Here is a 27,941-nt window from a genome sequence, read left to right on the forward strand (position 1 = left end):
TAAATAAATAAATAAATAAATAAATAAATAAAATAAAAACCTAATACTAATAACTTCTTTATCATTTAATTGCTAGAGATTCTGAATTGATAAATTATAATTTCCTTAACTGCTCATCAGTGTGTTCTCAAGTAATTCTGCTAGAAATATCTTCCTCCTTAAAACTTTTTTTTCTCTTTTTCAAATTATATCCATAGAAGATTTCCAAGGTCTATCAAATGCCACACTTTTGTCGGTCTTGATATAACACACAGCAAACTGATTTCTTAAGAATTACTACAACATACAAAACCCCCAGAACTGTTTGCATTTACCAAGTTCCCTATGGTCTTGCCCATTGGGTACAAGTAAATTTTTGTTAACATTTTTTATTTGTTAAGTTGAAATTTATTTTTTCTCCTGTGTGAATTGAATGTGTTCATATCCTCTCGTTATTATACTTCCATGCTATTTTCTTCTATCTACATTATGTAAAAAAAGATTAAAAAGAAAGCTAACACTAATTCATTAGACATTGACACCCTCCTTTAGAAACTGAACTCACTTGTAATTTTTAACTTCCTGTACAGCGGAAACCACCTTTTCATCTGCAGCTGACAGCTGCTGCTCTTTTTCTAGTCTCTCACATTCTTCTTGACTCAGTTTCCTAAAATAAAGCCAGTTATCAAATCAAAAGTTTCTCTTTGTGAATATCACTTCCAACAATTCTATAAAATGCTTAGGCACATAAAATGGGAATTCAAACCTGCAATTTCATAAATCAAACTCTGGCAAATCACTTACATTTTCTAACTTCTCCTCTTAATTCTCTACTTACCAGTAAATAAAATAAATGTGAAAACAACATGTGCCCCAAGGGCAAGTCTCCTGTGTGTAAGATAATAAAAACTCACTTTACTTCAATGTGGAAGATCAGGACTGATCAACCTAACATAATTAAACATATTAGGATAAAGCAGGGGATAATTCTTTTCTCGTTTCTGCCATGGGTAGGACACTAAGTATATCTTTGTCATGGAGGAACTCTTTTCTCAATCCAAGACTGGTACCATAATAAACATATAGTCAGTCAAAGAAAAAATCTTCTAGAATATGTCTTTTAGCTATGTAATTAACCACAGAACATTTTTCACACTTCAGAATTGTAAATTAAGCAAAAAGACAAATCTGAGTTTTGATAATGTCTATCAACCAGAAAAAGAAGCCAAACTGACCCACTATCAGAGTATTATCTACTGACAAGTTTTAACTCTGATCATGAAACTCAAGATGTTCATCTACTGACAAAAAGGTAGCTACATTTAATGATTTAAAAAATACTATTTTCTGCTATCCTTGTACTACTTTAGCCATAGTTCCAATTCGAAAGATAATTAACTTGAAAGTTAATTTCCATAAATCAGAAGAACTACAGTAAAAAAGGATTACTGATACCAAATAGAAAAAGGGGATTATATATTCTTATATAGCTTCTCATTTAATTCTTCAGCAAGTATTTTATGAGTGGCTATAATATACTAGTTACCTTGTAAGATGCTAAAGAATAAAAGAGCTCACTGTTTCAGGTATAAATGATGCCTAAAGGAATATAATAATTTTCCCCACTGGCGTAAGAAGGAATATGGAGAAAACTGAATCTTGAAGAAAAGAGAGAATTTTGTTTCCAATTATCAAAGAGTTAGTCTGAGAGCACTAAGAACAATCAAAACATCTTTATAAGAATATAAAATTGTGTTTGAAGGGATCCAAGCTAAAAAGTCAGTGAAGATATATGTATGTGGCCAAGATCCATTAGAAAAAGGAATCTCAGAATTACAAGTAAGGCTGGCACTTTAAGGTACTTTTCTCCTATTAAAGATATCACAAAGATATGAGTCTGAACCAAGCCTTCATTAAATTCCTGGGCTTAGAGGAAAAAAGAGGCTACCAATAAAGGGACCCTTAATAAAAGCCCTAGTCTTTGAGTTTAGATTAGAAAGTACTGCACACTTAAGTGATGAATAGGCAAAAAATCCAAAAGGAACAATACTGAAACATTGAAAAGACAAGTCATTTTTGAATTATCTTAATTGTTGACTAAGTTTAAAGTGACAATCTTACTCAAGTAACCTCAACACTTTTCTATAAGAAGATAACTTCGTCTTAGTCCTCAAATTTCATCTATAATTATCACAACAATGTTGGCCAATCAAAACTGACCAGGCACTCCATAAGACAAAATTCTGTGAGAAAAAATCCCACAGAAAAGGAAACCAGCTAATGGGGTTATCTGCACATGTTTTAAAATCACTGTGCTTTATATAGTCAAAAAAGTAAAGTCAAGATTATGAATTTCAGGGCTGGGAATATAGTTTAGTTGGTAGAGTGCTGCCTTGCATGCACAAGGCTCTGGGTTCAAACCCCAGCACCACTAAAGAGGAAAAAAAAGATTATGAATTTTGTCAAAGGATTAGAAACTATAAAACCAAGAAATAGTTGGGTGTGGTGACCTTCCTACAGTGGAAGATACTCAGGAGGCAGAGGCAGAATTATGAGATTAAAGATAGCTTGGAAAGCAGTAGGACCCTAGTCCCTTATGAGAAAGAGCAAGGAGTCTGGAGAGGTAGCTCAATAGTAGAGCACATGGCTCAAGGTCCTGGGTTTGAGCTGTAGTACTGAAATAGGACTGGGGTTGTGGCTCAGTGGTGAAGCATGGGCCCCACACGTGTGGGGCACTGGGATCAGTCCTCAACACCACATAAAATAAATAAAATATTGTGTCGGGCTGGGGATGTGGCTCAAGCGGTAGCGTTGTCGCCTGGCATGCGTGCGGCCCGGGTTCAATCCTCAGCACCCCATGCAAACAAAGATGTTGTGTCTGCCAAAAACTAAAAAATAAATATTAAAATTTTCTTTCTCTCTCTCTTAAAAAATCCTATAAAAAATAAAATATTGTGTCCATCTACAACTAAAATAATATTTTAAACCCTGAATTTTTTAAAATCCTAAACTCAATGAATGATTTTAGCAGCAGATTTGGGAAGTAAAATAAATCCTAGCACTTTTAAGACAGGTCAGAAGAAAATATCCAGAAGAAGTAAATCCAGAATGTAGGAGGCAGGGGAAATCAAATTCTAATATGCATTATTATAATCAGAAGAGAGAATGAGGTAAAATCAACATTTAGAAAAAGACTCGAAAATTCAAGAAGTGTTTAATGGTCCCAAGCAACATAACTGCAAGAGGAAAAGTGGGTGGGGTGGGGAAAACTACACCTAGGCACTTCCCAATACAACTGTTAAAAAAACAAGAGAAAGGACTACAGAAACTAGGGGAGGGATAAGACCAAACAACAATGATAATGGACTCCTTAAAGAAAAAATTTAAAACAGATGGTAATTAATTGGATATTTTTAAATTGCTAAAACTAAGTAACAGTCAAAATTCAGTAGCCAAAAGAAAGATCCTTTAAAAATGGAAACTGGTTTTAACTCTAATCATGAAGTTCATGTCAGCCTAATACGGATTATAAAGGTAGCAATATTTAGTGGATAAAATACTATTCTCTGTTTATCCTTGTACTACCTCTGATACACTAATCAAATCTATCATTAAAGGACAATGTTCAAATAGAATGAAAATAATTTCAAATAAGAAACCAACAGTGTAGAATGCAGAACTACAGAAACTTTAAATATGTGTATAAATTGAATGAATGTCTTGTGGAGTTCACAGTATATGAAGTACTAACATATAATGCCACAACAGCTATCTGATTCAGGAGCTACTTAAAGCCCATAAAAAATAATAATAAACCTATTAATCTATGTCAGGTTTTTATTAAATCCAGAATATATACCATGGCCTTTAAATTATGAGAAGATGAATAAAATTATAATTATATAATTATAATTCCATTATAATTTATGATTACATCAAGCTTATACAGGGGATGAGGAAAATAATTAAAAATATATAAACTATTAAAAAGATACAAGGAAGAAAAAAAGAACAGGTCATCAAATAGAAAGCAAATTCTTCATAAACCACAGGCACATATTGACATGGACAGACTTATATTTTAGAAAGTCCACTCAAGCGGCTATAGAGAAAACTACTAAGAATTTGAAATAAGTTATATACAAATATAAAAAAATGGAGAATGAAGACAGATGATCTAGGTTAGAAACAGAAAAGATGACAGAGGCATGAACTGACATAGTACCTGAGGATGAGTAAAAAGAGTACAAACCACAGATGATGACTGAATGAATTTTGGAGGAGTTGAGAAAAATAGTGCTACAATTTAATTGCATTACAAAGAAAATTAATTGCCTTTTAGGTCATTCAGATTACTAGTAGGGACAGAGAAAACAAGTGTTCTTTTAAAAAAAAAGTGATAAAATGAGAAATGTTTCTTTGAAACAGGCCAGGAATTTAGATCTGGCCTGAACAAAAATTTGAGATTCTAAAAAGGTCACTTGGAGATCACAGAATTTTAGAAAAGTTAATGGAAAGGTTTCAATATGTAATGCATTAATTAGGCAACAGAAGTCAAAATACCTAAAAATAGTTAGGTCTGTAAGAAGGTCTGTCTTTGCTTTACAAGATATATATATATGCCGAAGAGTAAAATCAGGTGCAAACAAATAAAATCTGACACAACCTATTTTTAGAGAATTCAAGTATTTTTGTGGATTAAAAACTTCAAATGAACTTTCAAAAAATAACTAGCTCCACACTAAGAAGATTAATATATAAATATATACTCCAAACAAGTACTTCTGTAATCATAACTCCTAAGGTCCTTGCCACAGTTCAATTTTGTGTGAACATCTGAGATATTCAAGTCCAAAACTTGTACCATCAATAAGTAAATATTATTCCTTTTTGAAGTTTTTATTCTACTAAAACATGTAATTCCAAATCACTCAGTATTTTTAAAGGTCCAGAGTTAGAGATACAAGTTCAAAACATTAGAATTACATAACTGATCACAATGAAAGGTAATTAAAATAAATAGGGGGATCATAGAAAGGGTCTTGAACTTTGAGAGGTATTTCCACAGTGACTGTTAATACCTTTTTACCACTTCCTGCCTTCATATGAATTTGACAATTGATTATGATGTCCTCACAGCCTTAGTTTATGGTTCCAACTACCTCAGGACTCTTAAGACTGACGATGGAAAGAAAAATGCAACTTATAGGAAACAAAACACAAAGGAAAAAAGACAAATCTCTACTTATTACAACTAGAAGAAATTGTAAATAATCTTAAGAAAAGATAAAATTATCTGTTAGTTCACACAGTGATAACAATAACAAACAATGAAAATCTTACTTTTGTAGTGCCATCTCATTTTTCTGGTAGAGTTCATTTAAAATCTCCATTTTCTGCGTTAGAGTTTTGCATTCCTCTTCTAGTCCAACTTTAGAAGACTGTAGTGAATTGCAGTCACCTTCTAATTTATTTATTTGGTCTGTAAAGGATAAAACAGCTTATCTCTATATGTGTACAAGGACTTAAGAACTTGTTTGAGGGAGTAGTGCCAAGAAAAGTAAGAAGCATGAAAGCAAGAAGCCATTCTTTATCTTTGCAATAAAATTTTAAGTCTTTCCAACATGGCAATTTCTTCTCAAGAAGAACCCACCTTCTAGATTACATTTTGTGGACATCGAGGCTCTTAGCTTAAGTTGTAAAAGTTTTAGATCCTCTTCAACTACTGATATTGTAGTTTGTGTCTAAAAATTGCAGAAAAGAGAGGTATTCTTAAAAGTGAGGCACAGGAAGAATTCACAGGCACTATGGGACTCTAACAAAGAACTATACCCGAGAGACATCCATCATCTGCTTAATTTGATCTTTGATCTTCTCATTCCGATCACCTAAAAAACAAAAGACTTTAGCTTTTTCTTTCCTTACTTTTAACTCTATATTCTCCTAACTTCCCCAAACTAAATAATGATTGTGTTCAAACACCAGAAGAAAAAAAATCAATTAAATAACTAAACTGATTAGACTAATGACTTTTAAGAGAATTGCAAGCTTAGATTTAAAAAAAAAAAAGAGAGAGAGAGGTGAATTTCAGGCTGGGGTTGTGGCTCAGTGGTAGAGTGCTCACCTAGCATGTGTGAGGCACTGAGTTTGATCCTCAGCATAAAAATAAATAAAAGTACTGTGTCTGTCTTAAAAACAAAACAAAAAAAAAAAGGTGAATTTCTAGTTTGCACAACTAAAATGTTATCTATGCTATTCTTGTAAGATAAAATCTTTTCTTCTCTCTCAGATCTATCTTCACCTGGGCAAGTAAGTGTCTTATTTAGAAAGATTCAATCCTCTATTTTCTCCCTGAATCTACTACCAGGTGTGGTTTGAAATACTTGCTATGTAAGCAATATCCAACTTGGGAGAAAACATGTGGAAATATTTTCCTCATCAGTAAACACTGTTACACTCCCTCTCTCTAGATTTCTGATAGTCTCTAGCCTCTGTTCTCACAGCCTTAGTTTATGGTTCCAACTACCTCCGGACTCTTAAGACTGACTGTTGACCTTAAAACCACAGAGCCATAGAGATGATGAGTATCAAAATCAACTATCATCTGCATAAGTTAAGAAATAAATTTCTCTTACTGTACAATGTTCAATACTCTAAGTATTGTATAGGATGTGACTATTGTAGCTGCAGTGTACTTACTAGTTTTCAATGGAATAGAAAAAGTCAGTGTTCTTCACATGCCTATTGCTACATTATACCCCAGCAACCCACCTCTGCCAATGCAAAAGACATATCTATAGATCCAGTGATATGTGTCTACAACCCTGAAGCTTAAGAAGAAAATCAGCCAGCTGAAAAGTGGCATCAGTATAAATACTTAATTAAAGACAAGAAAGCAAAAAAAGGATTCAACCTCCCTGAGACTGATCTTACCTGCTACCTCTCCGTTGGTTAATTCATCTGACTCATCTTCTCTATTTTGATCCTCAGATTCAGATTCACATTGTAACCGATTCAACTGTGTGATATAATTAGTCAAAGCCTAGAAAAGAAGCAAAAGGTTGGAAGACTCTCGATTTTAATTCAGAAGATTTTAGGAGAATTCATGAGATGAAACATGTATTTGGAGTATAAACTTACATTAATAGTATCATCTTTGTGATTAAGAGCTACAAGTAAATCTTTCTGGAACTTCTCAAATGATTTGATTTGTTCACTGAGCTCAGTGTGTGATGCACTCCAGTCTTTGACTTCCTGCTGCAACTGAAAAGTCAAAACACATGAATTCCTATGGGTTAGGGAGGGGTTTCTGCACTGGATACATCAGGACTACAAGACTTAGACAAAGAAATAGAGAACCATACTCCTTGGTGGCCTGCCTCAATCGAGGGGGTTGAGACCTTGGTTAAGGAAGAGGGCGGAGTGGCCCCAACTTTGACAGCTGCAGTAAGAACATCAGAGCTCTCAGGAAGTTGACCCTGTTTATTGCATTCCCCAGAAAATTGCTGCCAATTCAAATAATTTACCTCCAGCAAGAATGGCTGGGCACATATGACTGTCTCCTAAATTTAGACTCCTTATCATGTAATCTTCCCTTGGCCGGTGAATCAGTAACTACTCAAAAGAGGATCATAAAATACTTAATTTTCTGGTTTAAAAAGTTTCTTTGAGGCAATGCAAGTTTGTAACTGATTGACATTTTAAGAAAATACACATATACAAGATAAAAATCAGGATGAATAAAGTTTATTACATTTGAACAACCATTTTAATTGACTTTGCACTGAAAAAATACACATTTTGTATAGCTTTCACTGGACAGACTATCAGGAGGTACATCTTCAGGTTTTATGTCCATTTCCTTTTCTTTCAATGTCTGTTCCTCAATTTCCCTTTGGTTTTCATTTTCATTCTGTTTAAGTTTGTGCAACGGCAGAGAGGACAAGACAGAAAGAAAACCTGTCATCTTAAAAACAGCATATCATTCTTCTGTACTGGTATGATGTGAACCAGAAAGTGCTTGAAATAATATTTAACTACAATTTATCAAGAGATCAGCAGTATCAAGAAAAGGATAAAACATTCAAGTGTAGAGATGAAAAATGTTTTAATGGCTTCAAACTAATATACTCTATATAGTGTGGCAATAAGGGTTGTCAATAAAGGTTGCTCCTTGGTAGAACAGTTTCTCCTACAGCAATACCAGATTCAAATTATCTTAAACAGAAAGCAAGGCATTTTGACTCCACCTACCTTACATCTAAGTGATCACCAATATGTTAAGCTCAGTAACTATAAAAATACGTCACCTATCAACAATAAAGACAAACAAATCCTACTGCATTGTTGATCTACTGTTCCTAAATGCACCAAGGTCAATACTACCTGTGTTTGCGTACTGCTGCTGTGCAGCTCACAACACAGCTTCTCTCTTCCAGCAAAAGACAGCTGCTTTAGTGCTTCCAACTCTTCTAAAAGCACCCTTTCTCTTTCTGAAACCAGGTTTTTGTTATTTAATTAGGATCTCTAAATAAGAAAAGAGGTCATGGAAGAATATTGATTGCGATAGAGGTAAAAAGCAGATTTCTTTTAACCCCTTGGGACCAAGAGACCTTGGTTCTACCTTATGATTCATATTTCATTATTACGGATTAAAAGGCACATATGAAGTTCAATGCAAAATTCGCAACTTTAGAAAAAAAGTTATTTAAACTTAAATATTCGGGAATTTGTATAGTTCGAGTAATATTTTCTCTGTCAATTTTTGCATTGAAATTTTAGAAGAATAAATTCACAAAATGCAATGAAGAAAAGCAAAACTGATTTTTCTTAAAGGAGAGAGAGAGAGAGAGAGAGAGAGAGAGAGAGAGAGAAAGAGAGAGAATTTTTTTTTAATATTTATTTTTTAGTTCTCGGCGGACCCAACATCTTTGTATGTGGTGCTGAGGATCGAACCCGGGCCCCACGCATGCCAGGCGAGCGCGCTACCGCCTGAGCCACATCCCCAGCCCCACAAAACTGATTTTTCAAATGATATATTTTATTCTCAAATATCAATTTCCCTATTATTTTATATTTTAAAAATACACGTTTTAGTTTTCAAAATTAAATTCAATAAATTTGTTTTCATAAGAACTTTCATGCAAATATTTCTTGCTTTTCTGAAATAATTTTGTGAGTATATTTTATATAGCAGTTGATAAGAATATAGCTCCCAAATACCATGAGATATTTAAATTTAGAAAAGAATGTTATATAAATTTGAATTTCTCTAATCAACAAGAGATGTGTCCTCTGAGAGAGTTCTAGAAACAGATTACTTCAGAAGATTTCCATTCATGATTAAAAAGATGGATTAAAGATAGCTAAAGATAAACCTTGGAGATGGTAATTGGTAGACTCACAGAACTACAAATGAACATTGAAAAAGTGAATGACAGCAACTGTATACTCAAGTACCTCAGTATAATATTTCCAAAACTCTCAAAGTGCTTTAGCTATGTATGGTCAATAGAATTTTAAAATTTATATTGTAGTCACATTTCCAGTGCCTGAAAGGCAGTTAAATAAAATGATAATGCACATTATATCAGTTGAGTTAGGTGTGCCTAACAAGGTCTAAAGTTGATCCCAGGAACTTCCTGATGTTAAGTATTTGTAATTTATTTGTATCTAGGAAAAATAATTTTGACTTAAAAAAAAAGCCACATAAAAAATACCATTATTTCAATTGAGGAGAAAAGAGACTCTAAAGTTCCATACCTGGGCTAACTGTCTATTAAGTCTCTTAATCTCTTCTTGTAGCTGCTCCATGTGCCACATGTGTGCCTGCCTCAACAGTTCTGTGGCCTGTTGATGTTCTTCATACTGTCGTACAAGTTCTTGCCTCATATCTTCCAACTGTTCTTCGTTTGACATCATTTGTTTAGAAGCATCCATGCTTGATGTCAACATCTTACCATGAATCTTTGATAGGAAAAAACACAAGCAAAAAACTCAATCATAACATATTTTGTGGTAATTAGTCAGCACTGATACTTTAACTGAATATGAAAACAATTCTATTAACCACATAAAGCATCTGAGTTTTAGTTTTATTATTAAACAAAAGCATAAATCACTTTTTTTAAAAAAATTATTTTTTAGTTGTAGATGAACATAATACCTTTTTTCATTTATTTTATGTGGTGCTGAGGATCAAACCTAGTGTCTCACCCATGCAAGGCAAGCACTCTACCACTGAGCCACAACCCCAGCCCATAAATCACTTGTTTTAAAAAAGTATTTTTCTTATTTATAATTCCAAAACAACATGAAGTTAATTTATTACCACCATACATGTTATTTTCCAAAAGGAAACAGCTACTTACAAGATAGTTTAGCTAAAATCTAATTCTAACAGAGAAAAACAAAATACTCAAGATTCTTTATCCACCCCCTCCAACCCCCACCCCATCCACTTTTTTTTCCGCCCATACTAGAGATTGATCCCAGGGCCTCACACATGCTGGGCAAGTGCTCTACCACCAAGCTACATCTCTAGCCCCTTCTCTTAATAAAGTTATAACTCCTTTATATCTCTTGATATTTTATAATGGGGAAATAATATAAACAACAACAACAAATATACACACACACACATGCAAAGTTTATAGGGCCAGGGTTGTGCCTCAGTAGTAGAGCGCTTGCCTAGCATGCATGAGGCACTGGGTTCAATCCTGGGAACCACATAAAAATAAACAAATAAAATAAAGGTATTATGTCCATATACAACTAGAAAAATATTTTTAAAAATTAAGTTCACAAAATATAAGGAATTTTGCCTATTTAATTTTTATTCATTGGTCATCACCGTATTATAGAAAACTGCTTATTCAAAGAAAAATTATAATAAATTTTATTTGGAAATAAATGCTTTACATTTATGAGTTTCTCACACTCATGACAAGTCAATAGGTTCTATGAATACTTCAATCCCTTAAGATACTAATTAAAATCATTCTGCCTTGAACAGCTATAGCTAAATTAGTTTTCATAAACATTTCACAAGTTTTGCATTACATAAAAAGCTGACAGTTTTATTTGAATACTCCTCTGAACAAGATATATCTATCGTGAACACATAAAATAAATTTGAAATTCAGATAATTTTAAAAGAAATAGAATTTATTGTTTTCTAATAAAGGCTGCAATTCGTTGGGGTAACAGATCCTCAACTAACAAGAAAAAAGAATTAGTATAGAGATAATAAGATACTTTGAATTGTCTTCTTGAATTCGTAGCAATTTCCTTTTATGTTCTTACATTTAATTGAGCAAATCATTTGGCCACAGGTATTACCTAGTTATAATATAATTAATCTTCAATTAGTTTAAATAAAACTAACACAGGTATAATTTACAATGAGAACTTAACATGTACTATGTCCATAAGACAACCAAGAATACTATGACCTGATTTATTTTATACTTCACACCAATATTGTTTCACTTAATCAAATACCTTATAATTAATAAAATACATTAAAGTCAAGACTGGACTTCATACTTTCATTCTCTATTAATCAGCATTATTGCTACTGTTTTAAACTGAAGATGTTATTATAAGTTTTTCTTTTTTATATTCAAAGAAGCATACTTACAGATTCGCTAACTATAAATGTTTTGTCTTTGGAGAACATTTCTTCTGAAATAGTTAGTTGGTGGACCTCTGATTCTGTTATATCATCAAGATGATCACTGTTTGGTAATAGAACTTCTCCATCTTCTCCTAACTCTTTACTAAGTGGCTTAAATTCTTCTTTAAATTTCATGTCCAATGCATCAGAGGTCTGAAGATTAATTTGATCCTGAGATAATTTCATTTCATTAAAATAATGTTTTTCATTTTGCTGATAGAAAGTAAATGCTTGTTTTGATGACATAGTATTTTCTTTTCCCTTTGATAGTCTAGATAGTTCAGTTTGTTGAGCAAATGCAATGCTCATTGACACAATGACCTAAAGAAATCAATCAAACAAACAAAAAAAAGATTAGATTTATAAATACCAGCTGGATTTAAAAAGTGGGTCATTACTCAAAATTATATGAATTAGAAAAAAGCCTGGCCTCATAGTTTTAAAAACAAAAATAAATCCTCTGATAAAATGATACAGAGATAGGCTATTTTTCAATAAATTTAACATCAAAGTGTTTTACTGCCTGCCTTTTAAAATAAAACAAGCAAAACTTTTCTAACTATAACATCAATAAATGCTCAGTACAAAAATAAAAAAAAAAATAAAAGTCTTTATATTTCTTCCTTCCAAGAAAATTCACTTGGCCATGAGTGATAATGTTATGTGACAATCCTCCATCAGTATCTGTAGTTATTATCTAACATTACAATAATTTATCAGGGTAATACAACTACTTTTTCTCTTCATAACTTTTCCCTCATTTTTAGAATGCCAAACTCCTTCACAAGGTAACTATTTACAATGTAACACATATATAAAAACTTGTGGCATTCTGAAAAATTGTAATTACTATTCTATATCAAGAAAAAACGTTCTTTTCAATGAAAAGCACCGCAAAACATTCTATGAAGCAGCAATTATAGTTGATGCTGTTACACAACTGTTTGATGGACTATATATGAAACTTACAAATAAAAACAAAGTACATACCATCAATAAAATCCATGCTTTTTTTGACAGTTCAAAGATCAAGAAAATCTATAAACCAAGAAAACCTTGCAGATAAACTATAAACTTACCTTAGCTATTTCTTCTTCTAATCTTTCTTGGTATTGTTTTTCCAAAAATTTAACCATGTTTGTTTCTTGTTTCATTCCACATTCCTTAGAAAACTAAATTTAAGGGTGAAATATGACAATTTACACTGATTTTATACCATTAATTTTAAGGATGTAGTCAATATTCCAAAAATATCACTATTTTTGGACACTTTCAAATAAAAATAAATTTCAGTTATCTTTTAACTAAAAACATTTAATCTAATAATCCTACAAAATAATTACACTTAGTATAAACTTAAAGATGCAAAGAGAGAAATATATTTACATATCTGTAATTATTAGCATAAATTCTAGGGTGGGTTAAAGATACTTAAATATAATTAATAAGACATAGGTAAAATGTTAACAAGTGGCTATGTTTGATAATGAAATCATGAGCAAATTTTCTTCTTGGTATTTATTAAAAGAACACAATTTTCCACATACAAATTATTTTTATCAATTAAAAAAATAAATCTTCTTTTAGAAATGTAGATATACAGTCAACATGAAAGTATTTGTTTATTTACCAATTATTTGAATTTCATCCAACAGACATTTAATAAGGGATGAATGTGGCTCATATCTCTTCTTAATATCCAGAATGAGAATGGGCAATAGTCAGTGATTTTAATTTTTACTAGAATTTAGAATTATTTAGTGAAGATGATGATGCAGTTGGGGGTTGAAAAAAGTTTTGAATAATACAATGTCGAGGACAGGCAGAGAGTGGTTCAGTGGCAAGCACGGTAAAAAAAGCGTTTTTCTATCATTATTTCTGTTGGAAGGTGGCCTGATCCATTATTCCAGCCCTAGCACCTTGGATTTTAGGGAATCCTATACACCATTCTGAAGATACCCTCCGCTTCCATAATGGGAAGGAAAGACTATGTTGGCCATGGTACTGAAGCTGATTTGTTACACAGTTCATAAAGAAATGTTACAAAGAAAAAATTTAAACTGTAACAGGGGAGGAAAATTCTCAAATTTAACTTTCTCTGTGTTTTTCCTATGCTATGAAAAATATTTCTATAGACATTCTGGATCTTTTACATAAGGTATTATCCTCATGATTTATGCTTAATCTTAGCCAAATATTTACTACATAATTACAAAACTGAAGACATAAAATTGATAGTAAGAAAAAGAATCAGTGTACATAACTGTTTAAAAATGAAGATCAAAAATAACATACCTCTATTGCATGATCAATATTCTTTTTTAGACAACTTCCAGGATGTACTACTGATTTCTGTACATCAGATTCTTTAATTACCACTGAATCAACAGAGAAGCTAAACATAAATAAAAAAGTATAAAAAAAAATTAGTGTTGTGTGTTTTATCCAAAGTTTCTACCATGTATAACGTGTACTGAGGCAGTGGGGATACAAAAATGATAGTTCCCTCAGGGTTACAAGTATTGTAACTTAAAACATTTTTGACTAAGTTTTCCAATTAAAAGTAACAATGAATATTATGTCATTTAATGAATTTCAGTATAAATGTATGATAAAAAATTTATTATGTAAAAAAAATTTTTAATAATTCTTTTAAAAATAACATCTTAGATATGCTTATATAGCAACAGTGTACATAACATACTATATACACTGATACTACACACTACTTATATACCTAAGATATATGATACATATTATTCATATTACATGGATATCTAAATTACACAGACACAAAACATATAATAATATAGAATAGATTATATTGGATTAAATATATTAAAAGAGCCAGGTACAGTGGTGTGTGCTTGCAACTCCAGAAATTTGGAAGGTTGAGGCAGGAGGATCAAAAATTCAGGATGAGCCTTAGCAATTTAGTGAGACTCTCTTTCAAAAAAAAAAAAAAAAACGGTTGGAAATGCAGGAAGATGGCTGAATAAAGTATTTGCTTCCCTGACAGATCTGTGGAGTGAACCAAGAAAAGCAAAAAGGTCACTTTTTTCAACAAGATGGGTGAATGGTCCAGAACTAGGAAGGACTTAACTGGAATTTAATACTGGATACTCAAAACAGATCATGGACTCAAGAGATCTTGTATAATAAAATAAGGGGGAAAGATCCCCAGCTCCAGAGCTGTAAAATAGCTGGAAGTACAAACCAGAATAATCCCTATGTGAATGTAGTAAAGCAATAAAGGAATCCCCATTCCTAGGAAAACAGAGGTGTTCTGCGGTATGGAGAGCTTAAGAGCTCAGAGATACTGCTCAAAAAACAACAACAACAACAAAAAAATCAGTAAGCTGTGCTGCACAGCATGTGTGTACAGGAGGGAAGCCACCAGCTTTCTTGGCGGCATGCATGGAGGACAGCAGAAAGAACCCTTGTGAAGCAGTGGCTGGGGGGCCTGCAGTTAGGTGAGTCAATTATTGGCAGATCGAAGTCTGGCCCCAAAAATGTGCAAGGCAAACCCATGCTGTGTGATAGAGAGTGTTCCAAAGTGACCGGAGAAAATCAAGCATGGAGGGACATTTACACAGGAGAATACTGATCAAGGAAACCCACCTGGCTTTCCCCTCCCCATCCAATCAGCTGCTTGCAGTACTGGCTGGAAGAAAAGTGCCTGACTGTGAATTTGAAAGGACAGGCAAAGAAAGAGATCAAGTTTGGAGACCAAATGATGACCAGGGTTCATGGGGTCTGCAGGCAAAGTTGTGGGCTAAGAACAGATTCCTACATCACATGTGTAGAACCTAAAGGAGATTCCTGAGGTACAGTCTTCCAATGTGGACAGACAATTGCTGAGCCTTGGAGGTGTGATGACTTAAAATCTTCAGACCAATAGGCACGCAGTGAAGAGATTGGAACGTACCTAAGCCTACACCTTGGCTCTAGTAGTTCCGCTTCCAGGACTAACACTCTCACCCTAGCAACCCTAACTACCCTGAGGGTAGAGCTAGCATCAAATTCCAGACAACATACCTAACTGCTCAGAAGAGAAGCTGAGAAACTTGAACTGCAATGGAAAAAAGTGTTCAATTTTTCATCCAGATTCCTTTTTTTTCTTCTCTCACATGTCTACCATTTTTGAAACCAAGTATTTTTCATGGATCATTTTATTGAGGACTGGGATATCTGAATAGTACATTACAGTTTTGTTATTATTTTCTTTTAAAAAATTATATATATATATATATATATATTCCCCTCTCATTTATCTGTTTCCTTGTATTCTCTTTCTCACTTTTCTCTTGCTAACACCCAACCTCTATTAAGTCCTCCCTTCATTCTTCCTATAATTTTTTAACTTCTATCTTTTCTGATCCTTCCTCATAAACATCACACCCTACATGACTTTTGTTCTCTCTTTGTCCACCAATGGAAACTGTAAACTTTTTTGCAAACTTAATGTTTATATTGTAGACAATAATTGAACACATCATTTCAGTTTAATGGAATAAAACTGTGGATGCCTTAATAGGAGCTATTTGGTTTAAGGCTGTATATTATTTGTATTGGGTGCAGTTATTATTTGTCTCTTCCTTAAAGGCGAGGTACTAGAAATCTTCAGGGACACTATTAATCTACAGGGTAGACACTGTACTGCTTGAAAACCACACTGCTAGAAGGACAGACATAAGAACAACATGAGAAAACAATGGAACAAAGTGGCCCAAACAAACCAAGATGATCCAATAATTAAACCCATAGACAACACAGTAAAAGAAATGTAGAAAAGGAATTTAGAAAGTACATATTAGACTGACCTGGTACATAAAGAATGATATAGGGAATAAAATCAGAGATAAATTTGAGGAGGTAAAAGATCATTGCAGAGGCAGAGATTCTCAGAAAATTACAACAACAACAACAACAACCCCAGAAATCCTCAAAATGAAACAATCAATAAACCAATTAAAAATTCAATGGAAATTACTATCAATAGACTAGACCATTTGGAAGATAGAACCTCAGGCAATGAAGACAAAATATATAATTTTGAAAATAAAGTTGACTACACAGGGAAGATGGTAAGAAACCATGAACAGAACTTCCAAGAATGATGAAATAACAAGAAAAGACCAAAATAAGATTTATCGGGATAGGTGAAGGCATAGAGATACAAACCAAAGGAATGCCCAGTTTTTCAATGAAATAATATGAAAAAATTTCCAAAATCTGAAGAATGAAATGGAAAATCAAATACAAGAGGACCTCAAATGTACAAGATCACAACAGACCCACATCAAGACACATCATTAAAAAAAGGTCAAATATAGAAAATAAGGATTGAATTTTAAAGGCTATGAGAGAAAAAATATCAGATTATATATAGAGGGAAACTAATTAGGATCTCAGGTGATTTTTCAACCCAGACCCTCAAAGCCAGGAGGTCCTGGAATAATATATACCTAGTTCTGAAGAAGATGGATGCCAACCAAGAATTTTATATCTAACAAAAATAAAACTTCAGATTTAAAGATGAAATAAAAACCTTCCGTAATAAAAAAAGGTTAAAGAATTCATAACTAGAAAATCTGTGCTATAAAACATTATCAACAAAATATTCCATGAAGATGGAAAAAAAAGTCAAAAAAAATCAACAAAGGGAGGAGCCATACAAAAGGAATAATCAATCAAAGGAGAAATTAATTCAAAGTAAAAAGTAGAAATAACCTAAAATGACTGGGAACACAAATCATATCTCAAAAATAATGTTAATGGTCTAAACTAATAAACCCAAAAGACATAGATTGGCAGATTGGATTAAAAAAACAAAACCCAAAAATCTGTTGTCTCCAAGAGACTCACCTCATAAGCAAAGACATCCACACAGTGAAAATGAAAGGACGGGAAAAAACATACCACTCACATGGACTGAGTAAACAAACAGGGGTTTCTATCCCCATGTCAGATAAAGTGTACTTCAAGCCAAAAGTTAATCAGAAGGGACAAAGAAGACATTTCATACTGCTTAAGGGAATTATACATCAACAAGACATAATACGTTAAATATTTATGCCCCAAACATTGGAGCATCTACATATATCAAACAAACCCTGCCTCAATTTCAAGAATTACATAGACCATAATACAATAATACTGAGTGACTTTAACAAACCTTTCTCACTACTGGATAGATCGTCAAACAAAAACTAAACAAAAAAACTATAGAACTTAATAATATAGTCAATAATTTATACTTAACAGACATATAAAGAGTATTATACCCATCAACGAATACATGCTCTTCTCAGCAGCATACAGACTCTTCTCTAAAATATGCCACAAAGCAACAACTATGAAATAAAAAAGAGATTATACCCTGCATTCTATCAGATCATAATGGAATGAAATTAGAAATAATTGATACAATAAAAAATAAAAAACTCCAACACCTAGAGACTAACCAATGGACATAAGAAGAAATCAGGGATGAAATTTTTAAAATACTTACCAGAGATAAATGAGAACTAATAAAACTTGTCAAAATCTCTGGGACACTATTAAGCTAAATTCATGAAAGAATGGAAAGTCAATGAGTAAATGACCTAACATAAGACCTCAAAGCCCTAGAAAAAGAAAAACAAATCAACAACAAAAGCAGTAGAAGACAGGAAATAATTAAAATCAGAGCTGAAATAAATGAAATTGAAATAATCGGAACAATTAAAAAATTAACAAAACAAAAATTTGTGTCTTTGAAAAAATAAATAAAATTGATAAACTCAATCGTGCTAATGAAGACAGAAAACTCAAATCACTAAAATTCATAATCACAAAAAATATTACAACAGATACTGTTGAAATACAGTAGAGAATCAGAAGTTATTTTGAAAATTTATACTCCAATAAAAATGAAAAATTTAAAGACATCAACAAATTTCTAGAGACAAATGAGCTACCCAAAAGGAATTAGGAGGACATACACAATTTAAACAGATCAATTTCAAGCAATAAAATAGAAGAAGGCATCAAAAGCCAACCATTTAAGTAACACCCAGGATGAAAAAGATTTTTACCCAGTACTACAAGACCTTTGATGAATTAATACCAATAAGCCTCAAACTATTTCATGAAACAGAAAAGGAGGGAACTCTTCCAAACTCATTCTATGAAGCTAGTATCACCTGATATCAAAATCAAAGACACATCAAGGAAAGATAACTTCAGACCAATATCCCTAATGAACATAGATGCAAAACTTCTGTATACAATTCTGGCAACTCACATATAAAAACATTAAATATATAGTTGTTATGGTTTGGTTGTGAAGAATCCCCCAAAAGTTCACATAAGACAATGCAAGAAGATTCAGAAGAGAAATGACTAACCTAATCAGTGAATTAATCCCCGATATGAATTAAAAGAAGTGGCAGGGTATGGCTGGAGGAGATGGGAATTGGGGGGATGGCTATGGAGTATACATTTTTTATATGGAGAGTGGAGTCTCTATATGGGGTATATATTTTGTATCTGGAGAGTGAAGTCTCTGACTCTGTTTCCTGATCACTATGTGAACTCCTTCCCTCTGTCACACTCTTCTTCCAGATGTTCTGCCTTACCTCAAAGCCCAAGGGATGGAGCTGGCCTTCTATGGACTAAGACATCTAAACACGATGAGCCCTCAAATAACACCATGAGTCCTTTTCCTCTCTTAAAATTGTTCTGGTCAGATCTTTTAGTAACAGAAATAAAAAAGCTGACTAAAACAATAGTGCATCATATTCAAGTGGGATTCAAGGTTGGTTCAAATACAGAAATAAATAAATGTAATTCATCACATCAATAGACTTCAAGGAGAATCATATGATCATTTCAATTGGAGCACAAAAAGCATTTGACAAAATAAAGCACCCTTTAATGTTTAAAACACTAGAAAAACTAGGGATAGTAGAAACAAATCTCAACACTGTAAAAGCTATACATGCTAAACCCAAGACCAAAATCATTCTAAATGGAGAAAAACTGAAGGCATTCCATCTACGAACTGTAGTAAGACAAGAATACCCTTTTTTTTACCACTTTTATTTGATATAATCCTGGAAACTAGCCAGGGCAAGTAGACAGAAGAAAGAAATTAAAGGGATACGAATAGAAAAAGAACTCAAATTATTACTATTTGCCGACAATATGATTCTATATTTAGAAGACCTAAAAAATCCACCAGAAAACTTCTAGAATTAATGAATGAAATTCAGCAAAGTAGTAGGATATAAAATTAACAACTATACATCGAATTCATTCCTATATATCAGTGATAAAGCCACTGAAAAAGAAATTAGGAAAACTACCCCATTAACAATAGTGTAAAAAAATAAAATAGAATATTTGGAATCAATATAACAAAAGAGGTGAAAGACCTCTACAGTGAAAACTACAGAAAACTAAAGAAAAAAATTGAAGACCTTAGAAGATGGAAATATCTCCCATATTCTTGGATAGGTAGAATTAACATTGTCAAAATGGCCATACTACCAAAAGCATTATATAGATTTAATGCAATTCCTATTAAAATTCCAATGACATTCTTTGTAAAACTAGAAAAAGGAATCATGAAATTCGTTTGGAAAAAAGAGACCCAGAATAGCCAAAGCAATCCTTAGGAAGAAAAGTGAAGCAAGAGGCATCATAATACCAGAACTTAAATTATACTACAGAGCCATAACAGCAACAACAAAAAACAATGGGATGACACTGGCACCAAAACAGACATATAGACCAATGATACAGAATAGAAGACATAGAGACAAACCCATATAAATACAGTTATCTCATACTAGACAAAGGTGACAAAAATACTCACTGGAGAAAAGATAGCCTATTCAACAAATGGTGCTGGGAAAACTGAAAATCCACATGAAGCAAAATGAAATTAAACCTCTATCTCTAATCTTGCACAAAACTCAACTCAAAGTGGATCAAGGATTTAGGCACTAGAACAGTGACCATGCATTTAACAGAAGAAAAAGTAGGTCCAAACTCTACCACCTCAGCTTAGGAACTGACCTCCTTAACAAGATTTCTAGAGCACAAGAACTATAAGCAAGAATCAATAAAAAGATTCAAACTAAAATGGTTCTTCACATCAAACAATCAATAACATGAAGAGTGCCTACCGAATGGGAGAAAACCTTTACCACACATACACCTCAGAGCATTAATCCCCAGGATATATAAAAAACTCAAGAAACTTAACAACAGGGGCTGGGGTTGTGGCTCAGTGGTAGAGTGCTTGCCTGGCATGTGTGAGGGACCTAGGGTTTGATTCTCAGCACCACATATAAATAAATTTAAAAAATAAAGTTTCATCAACAACTAAAAAAAAATTAAAAAACAATAAAAACACCAGAAAAACAAACCAATCAATAAATGGGCTAAGGAACTGAACAGACACTTCACAGAAGACATACAATTGATCAACAAATATGTGAAAATACATTCAACATCTCTAGCAATTAGAGAAATGCAAATCAAAACTCCAATGAGATTCTATCTCACTCCAGTTAGAATGGCAACTATCAAGAATACGAGCAACAGGCCTAGGGACATAGCTCACTTGGTAGACTGCTTGCGTCACATGACCAAGGCCCTAGTTCATTACTAAGCACCACAAAAAAAGAAAAAGAAAAAATATGCAACAATAAATGTTGGCAAGCATGTGGGGGTAAAGGTACACTCATACATTGCTGGTGGGACTGCAAATTGATGCAACTACTATAGAAAGCAGCATGGAGATTCATAAGAAAATGTGGAATGGAACCACCATTTGACCCAGTTATCCCACTCCTAGGTTTATACTCAAAGGGCTTTAAATCAGCATAATACAGTGATGCAGCCACATCATGTTTATAGCAGCTAAATTCACAATAGCTAAACTACGGAACCAACCCAGGTGTCCTTCAACAGATGAATGGATAAAGAAAGTGTGATATATATCTTCCCAATGAAGTATTACTCAGCCTTAAAGAAGAATGAAATTATGGCATTTGGTGGCAAATGGATGGACCTGGAGAATATCATGCTAAGCTAAATAAGCCAATCCCAAAGAACCAAAGACTGAATATTTTGTCTGATATGCAGATACTAATTCACAATGGGTTGGCGGGGGTAGGGAAGAATAAACATATTTTGGATTAGACAAAGGGCAATGAGGGGAGGGGAGGGTTATGAGGGAAGAAAGGATAGTAGAATGAATCAGAAATTATTACCCCAGGTACATATATGATTACATCACATATTCTACATCATGCACAACCAAAGAATGAGAAGTTATACTTCATTTATGTATGATATGTCAAAATGCATCCTACTGTCTTAGATAACTAGTTAGAAGAAAAAAAATTGTTAGAACTAAAAAATAATAATTAGTTATTGAAACTACATATATAGAAATAATAGTTCATTAAAATTGATTTGTCTAACATTACCCAACTGGTATGTGGTAGATCTGAACATGAGTTATTTAAAATAAAAACAGTAGTTCTGAAAAAAAAAGAAGAGGGATGAGGATGTGGCTTGATGGTAAAGAGCCCCTGAATTCAATCCCTGATACAAAAAAAAAATTATATATATATATAAATAAATAAATATATGTGTGTGTGCATGTATGTATGTATATATATAAAGATATACCTAAGATATATTACTGAGTTAAAAAAGCTTGTAAATTCTCACTTGCATTAAAAGCCTGTTTTAACATATATGTCTATATAAATAGGAAAATGTCTGAAAGAATACATATCAAAAGTAACAATGATTGCTTATATTGGAAATGAAGAGTGGCAACAGGAAAGAGAAGGTTCTTAACTTACAATTAGTTTAATTTTAACTTACAATCAGTTTAATTTTATCTACCCACATATCTTTTGGTATGTATGTCCGAATTCTGTATTGTTATATAAGCATTCACTACTTTGTAACAATGTTTTCTTAAAATGTCTAATCTTATAACAATAAGGCAAGATTAGTATTTAGAAATCATGTGGATTTAGAATACATCAGTGACTTAAATAGACAACGATAAGCTTAAATTCCTAGGCTGGGGTTGTGGCTCAGTGGTAAAGTACTTGCCTAGTGTGTATGAGGCACTGGGTTCAATTCTTAGCACTGCATGTAAATAAATAAATAAATAAAATAACAACTAATAAAAATTTTTTTAAAAAGGCTTAAATTCCTTAATTGAAAACAAACAAAATGAAACAGTATTTCCTCTAAATTTATATATATTTGGATACATAAATTACACACATAAATTATTTATATACACATATACATGCACACAATGATTATAATGTATTTGTACATATAAAACAAATAATTTTAAGAAAAAATGAAGTAGAAAAGTAAGACACAGACTCTTTGGGGACGATTTTAATTTATGTAAGAACATGACATCTAAGTAAAGAACCAAAGGAGATGAGGGTATGGGCATAAAAATACCTGCAGAATAATCATTCTAGGTAGAAGAAAAAGCCAATCAATCCCTAAAGCAGAAGCGTACTGATATGTGATATAATTGAGGATCACAGTGGGGATGTATGAGGTTTTTTTTTTAATCTTTTAAAATTGTTTTTAGTTGTCAATGGACCTTTACTTTATTTATTTATATGTGGTGCTGAGAATTAAACCCAGGACCTCACACAAGCCAGGCAAGCGCTTTACCGCTGAGCTCCAACCCCAACCCCATGGGATTATATGGTTTGAGAACAGTAAGTGATAAGAAAGTCAGTAGGAAAAAGCCAAAGATGTCATGGTCCTCAGGACTAGTGAGACTGTAAAGAGCAGAAGAGGATTAGAGTAACATGATGTAACTGAAATTATAAAAGCAAAGGTTCTGGCACTTGTGTTGACTATATAGAGAATAGACTGTAAACAGAAGTTGAGTAATCCAGGTGAAACACAAAACAATGGCAGGGACCAGTGGAGCAGTAAGGAGTGGCACAGTTGTGATGTACTTTGAAGGTTAAAAAAAAAACAAGATTTTTTCATAGAATGGCAGAGAGTTATGACAGAAAGGAGTCACGATGGATGAAGATGGCTACAGAAGGAGCAAATTTTAGAAGATCCTGATCCAAGAAAACATACATAGTGGTAATTGAAGATCATTTCTTCTCTCCTCATAGATCAGGGTTCTATTTGGGACATGATGAATTTGAGCATTAGACAATCAAATGGAGTATATTCAAGTCATAGTGGAATGATCATACTTAGACTATTTAAGTACTCACCACATCAACATATCAAAGCCTAGGCATAGAATAAACAAGTAAATGTCTACTACCTGACATATTTTAATTCAGAAAATAGATTAATAATAACATCTTTATAATAGTATAAGTAAAATTCCTAAAATAAAATGTCTTTGGTTTATACCAACATTTATTTCACACATTTCAAATACAGAATTATCTCCTGCTCTTATTTCTTAAAAAATGTTACATCCTATCTCTTTCTTAAAGTTATATTTTATTCTTAAAATAACCATTCCAGATGATACTATCATTGTTACTAAGCTACAAATACTGCTGAATGAAGTTTTAAGTAAATAGATACCTTGGGTCCACCGTGGTCTCACTAATGGCTTGAAGCTTCTCCTGCAGAGAATAAATTTCTGCCCTATGATTTTCTTCAGTTTCTTTCAATTGTTTGCGCAAAAAGCATATGAAGTTTTCTAATTCTTGAATTTGTTCTTCAAGTTGTTTAATTTTTTTGGTATCTTTCAGAGAAGATAACAGGAAGAGAAGACAATACACATTTCAATACAAACTTCTCAGTGAAATAACAATCATTTTATTTCAATGTATAAAAATATTTATTCTTTGAAAAGTGTTTTGAGTGAAACTCAGGTTTTAATTTGACTAATTCTGACTGATGAAAACAAGAAAACAGTGTGATTCAAGATCATTTCTCCTATCCTTATGGTATAGTATCTCTAAATTCAACAATTTTATATCTTTAAAACAATTCAGAAACATGAAACAAAAGAAGTGTTGAAAAGGGACCACAGGAGAGTAGTTAACACCTTTCACTTTCCTCTTTTATTTTTATTTCTTAAAAATGCTGATAATTAATCACTAAACTAACTTTTTTGCCAATTAAATGAGCCATTAGTTAACATGCAATTTGGGAAATAGTGGACAGACTACCTCAAGAAGATATCAATTTAAAAAAATATAAACTTAAAATATTACTATATTCAAAGAACCCCTGAAGTGAAAAAGCATGGTATTATCTGATATGCTTGAAATTCTATTCTGTTCACCAAAGCAATTACAATAATAAAACTCATTCCTAAAAGCAAAAGTGAAGGCCTAGAGATACCTTGAACACAAGAAGTCTAGTTAACTGGCCAAATAATCATGAAAGAAAAACATTAACTGTGACTAATTGTTTATGGTTCATTGTATGGTCCCTTAACATTGTTACTTCCCATTATGCCATCTTGGTCTTTTAACTCACTCTCTAGTTTCCCCTGATAACTCATTCTTGTCCTTGACCTCTTGTCCTTGACATTCATGCTGATTATAAATCTTTACCTCATAATTAAATTTTTCTCCCAGGTTTCAGACTTCTATTTTCAACTAACTCCTATATATTTTTTCAAAGTCAATAAGTATTCTATTCTTAACTCAATATATTTAAAACTGAATTATTATTTTTTTCACAAATTGGTTCCTTTCTATGACTAGAACCATACTCTAGTTTCTTAAGCTAGAAACTTGGGTATCATTCTTAATTTCTGCTAACATTAACGACAAACTAGAACCAAACTCTAAGTGTTGAACTTAACTTTCTATCATACTCAATTCAATCTGGCTGGTCTTCCCATCAATAATTTCATCCCTTCCAACTGATCCTAATGGTATCAATTTAAAATAAAAATCTTATTGTTACTCCCACTATTTAAAATCCTGCTGTAGGTCTTATCACCAATAGCATAAAACATAAACATGTTTCATCAGAGTACATAAAATATTTCCTGATCAAGCTCCTTCCAATCTCTCCAGTTTTATCTAGCTAACACAACCTGAACTCCCAGTTCTCCCAAAAGGATGCAATCTTAGATAGAGCTCAATGCTTAAGACTCCATAGCCTTCCCCAAATTTCCAACCCAGTTACTCCTACCCATACCCTCATCCTACTCATCTCCACAGGAAAGACAAAACTCTTTTTTCTCCCTCCATTCTTTACATTTCAGAAATTTTCAGTGTATTTTACATATGCTTTCCCAATGGATTATAATTTCCTATGGGAAAATGACTCAGTAATTTTAGTTTTCTCTAGCACTTGAATGAATATCCAATGTTTATATGAACAAATAAGACTAGGGCTTAGATACACAAGTCACCTTCCCCTGTGAGTTCTAAGAACAGAATTATAAAATGGTGGACTCTAAGTGATGCTTCATGGTAATTATAAGTCAGAAACTATTTACCTGTTTGTGTTTTTACATTCTGTAGTTCTAACTGGTATATTTTCTGAAGCTCCTTGATCTTTTCCTCTTGAGTAGAAATAAGCTCCTCTTTAAGATTGCAAAGAGCTTTATCTTTTTCATTTTCCATATATTCACGAACCTGATCCACGTCAGCTGAATAAACCACTGAAAGGCATATGCACTGAGCTATCATCTGTAGCCTTAAATCATTCTGAAAGTGAATATATATTAGAAAAATTTAAAATAATTTACTATAAAATAATTTGCTTTTTGCATATACTAAAACAAGAGGAGAAATAATTTATAGTTTAAAACTTCATAAGAGAACCAATGACATTTTTTCTTCATTCTTCATTCAATTATACTTAGCTACTTCTTTTTTCAAGGAGAGTAGTATCATTACCTCAATTTTAGAGCAAATTCTGATATTTGGTATAGCTTATGATTTGTCCATATTGGAGAGTCTTTATTCTGACTGTCTGGGAATGCTCCCTACAGGAACAAGTTGTCTCTGCAGGAAACAGCCTAGAGCCTCAACATTTTAGGATATTTAAAGACGAAAACCACATCCAGATTGACTTGGCAACCAGCAAGCAAGCAAGCAAGAAGTAGTACAGAAGCTGAATAAAGCCATTAGCGAAACAATGCAATGTCTTCATCAAATTTTCATTTCATTCATTTCTCCTGGGATTTTTTCATAATCATAATCAAAAGAGAAATGGATCAAAGTGACCCTAGTTGAATACACATTAAAGAATGGCTACTAACATCTAATCAATTATTCCCCACAAAGGTACACTGCCCAAGGAAAGTGGGAACCAAAGAGAACAATTTTACATTGTGCAAGAATTGCTATTCTGTATTGCAAGTAGGCTATGCTAGGCAATTAGTAATGTGGTACAGTGATGGGATTTTCCTATGGGAGAAGCTCTTCTTACGTAATATGGAGTCTCAGGGTAAAATGAAGTCTGTTTGGTCATTGCTTATATAGCCTGGCCTATAACATTCCCCACTGGTTTTATGGAACTAATCAAATCATTAATTAATCATCATTGGTTTACAGCTACTGTAGTGAGTATGGAGGACCATCAGTTTTACAGAATGTATTTTTTGTTTTATATATCTTATTAAATAAACAGTTAAAGATGCAGGGTCCAATTAAAAACCCTAAGAGGACTAACAGCAATGGATAGGCTACAGCTGTGTAAGAGTAGTTAGCCAAGGAGACCAGGAGAACAAATTTTCATACCAATTTCTCTCATGTTGTCTTGGCTCTTCCTTATCTTTCTTTTTATTTTCAAATAATATTTTATTTTCATGGCACTGGGAATTGAACCCAGGGTTGCTCTCTACCTGTGAGCTACATTTCCAGCCCCTTTTTTTCAATATTTTCATTTTTATGTGGTACTGAGGATTGAACCCAGTGCTTCACATATGTGAGACAAACACTCTGCCACTGACCCACAATCCCAACCCCAGCCCTTTTTAAGGCAAGGTCTCAACAAGTTGCCAAGGTTGGTCTTGAACTTAGAACCCTCCTCTGCCTTAGCCTCCCAAATAGCTGGAATTACAGGCATGCACCACCATGCCTGGATTTAAAATATTATTTTAAATATGGAAAAATGCAAGCAATAAACTCGAAACCCAAATTAACAAGTACTATAACATTTTCTCTGTATTTTTCATTCCCTGTACTCCCCATAAACTTCTATGTTCTCATCACTCCTTTCTCACAGGCAACCATAATCATAGTTTGGTACAAATCCAGTCCAATTCTTACATTATCACTTC

The 27,941-nt window shown here is 32.9% G+C and overlaps 1 protein-coding gene across 1 annotated transcript in view; it reads right to left on the minus strand.

Moving 5' to 3' along the window:
- LOC143389434 (A-kinase anchor protein 9-like) overlaps positions 1-27,941 on the minus strand; it is a 72,677-nt gene that overhangs the window by 6,092 nt on the left and 38,644 nt on the right. The window contains exons 9-20 of the mRNA XM_076842497.2: positions 26,151-26,361; positions 24,269-24,431; positions 13,952-14,051; positions 12,736-12,828; positions 11,621-11,977; positions 9,742-9,945; positions 7,120-7,242; positions 6,913-7,021; positions 5,812-5,867; positions 5,633-5,723; positions 5,323-5,461; positions 545-646 (exon numbers count right to left, since the gene is read on the minus strand). Coding sequence (XP_076698612.2) covers positions 545-646; positions 5,323-5,461; positions 5,633-5,723; positions 5,812-5,867; positions 6,913-7,021; positions 7,120-7,242; positions 9,742-9,945; positions 11,621-11,977; positions 12,736-12,828; positions 13,952-14,051; positions 24,269-24,431; positions 26,151-26,361 — 1,748 coding nt within the window. The remainder of the gene's footprint in view (positions 1-544; positions 647-5,322; positions 5,462-5,632; positions 5,724-5,811; positions 5,868-6,912; positions 7,022-7,119; positions 7,243-9,741; positions 9,946-11,620; positions 11,978-12,735; positions 12,829-13,951; positions 14,052-24,268; positions 24,432-26,150; positions 26,362-27,941) is intronic.

Source organism: Callospermophilus lateralis, unplaced genomic scaffold, assembly GCF_048772815.1.
Source record: "Callospermophilus lateralis isolate mCalLat2 unplaced genomic scaffold, mCalLat2.hap1 Scaffold_323, whole genome shotgun sequence".
NCBI lineage: Eukaryota > Metazoa > Chordata > Mammalia > Rodentia > Sciuridae > Callospermophilus > Callospermophilus lateralis.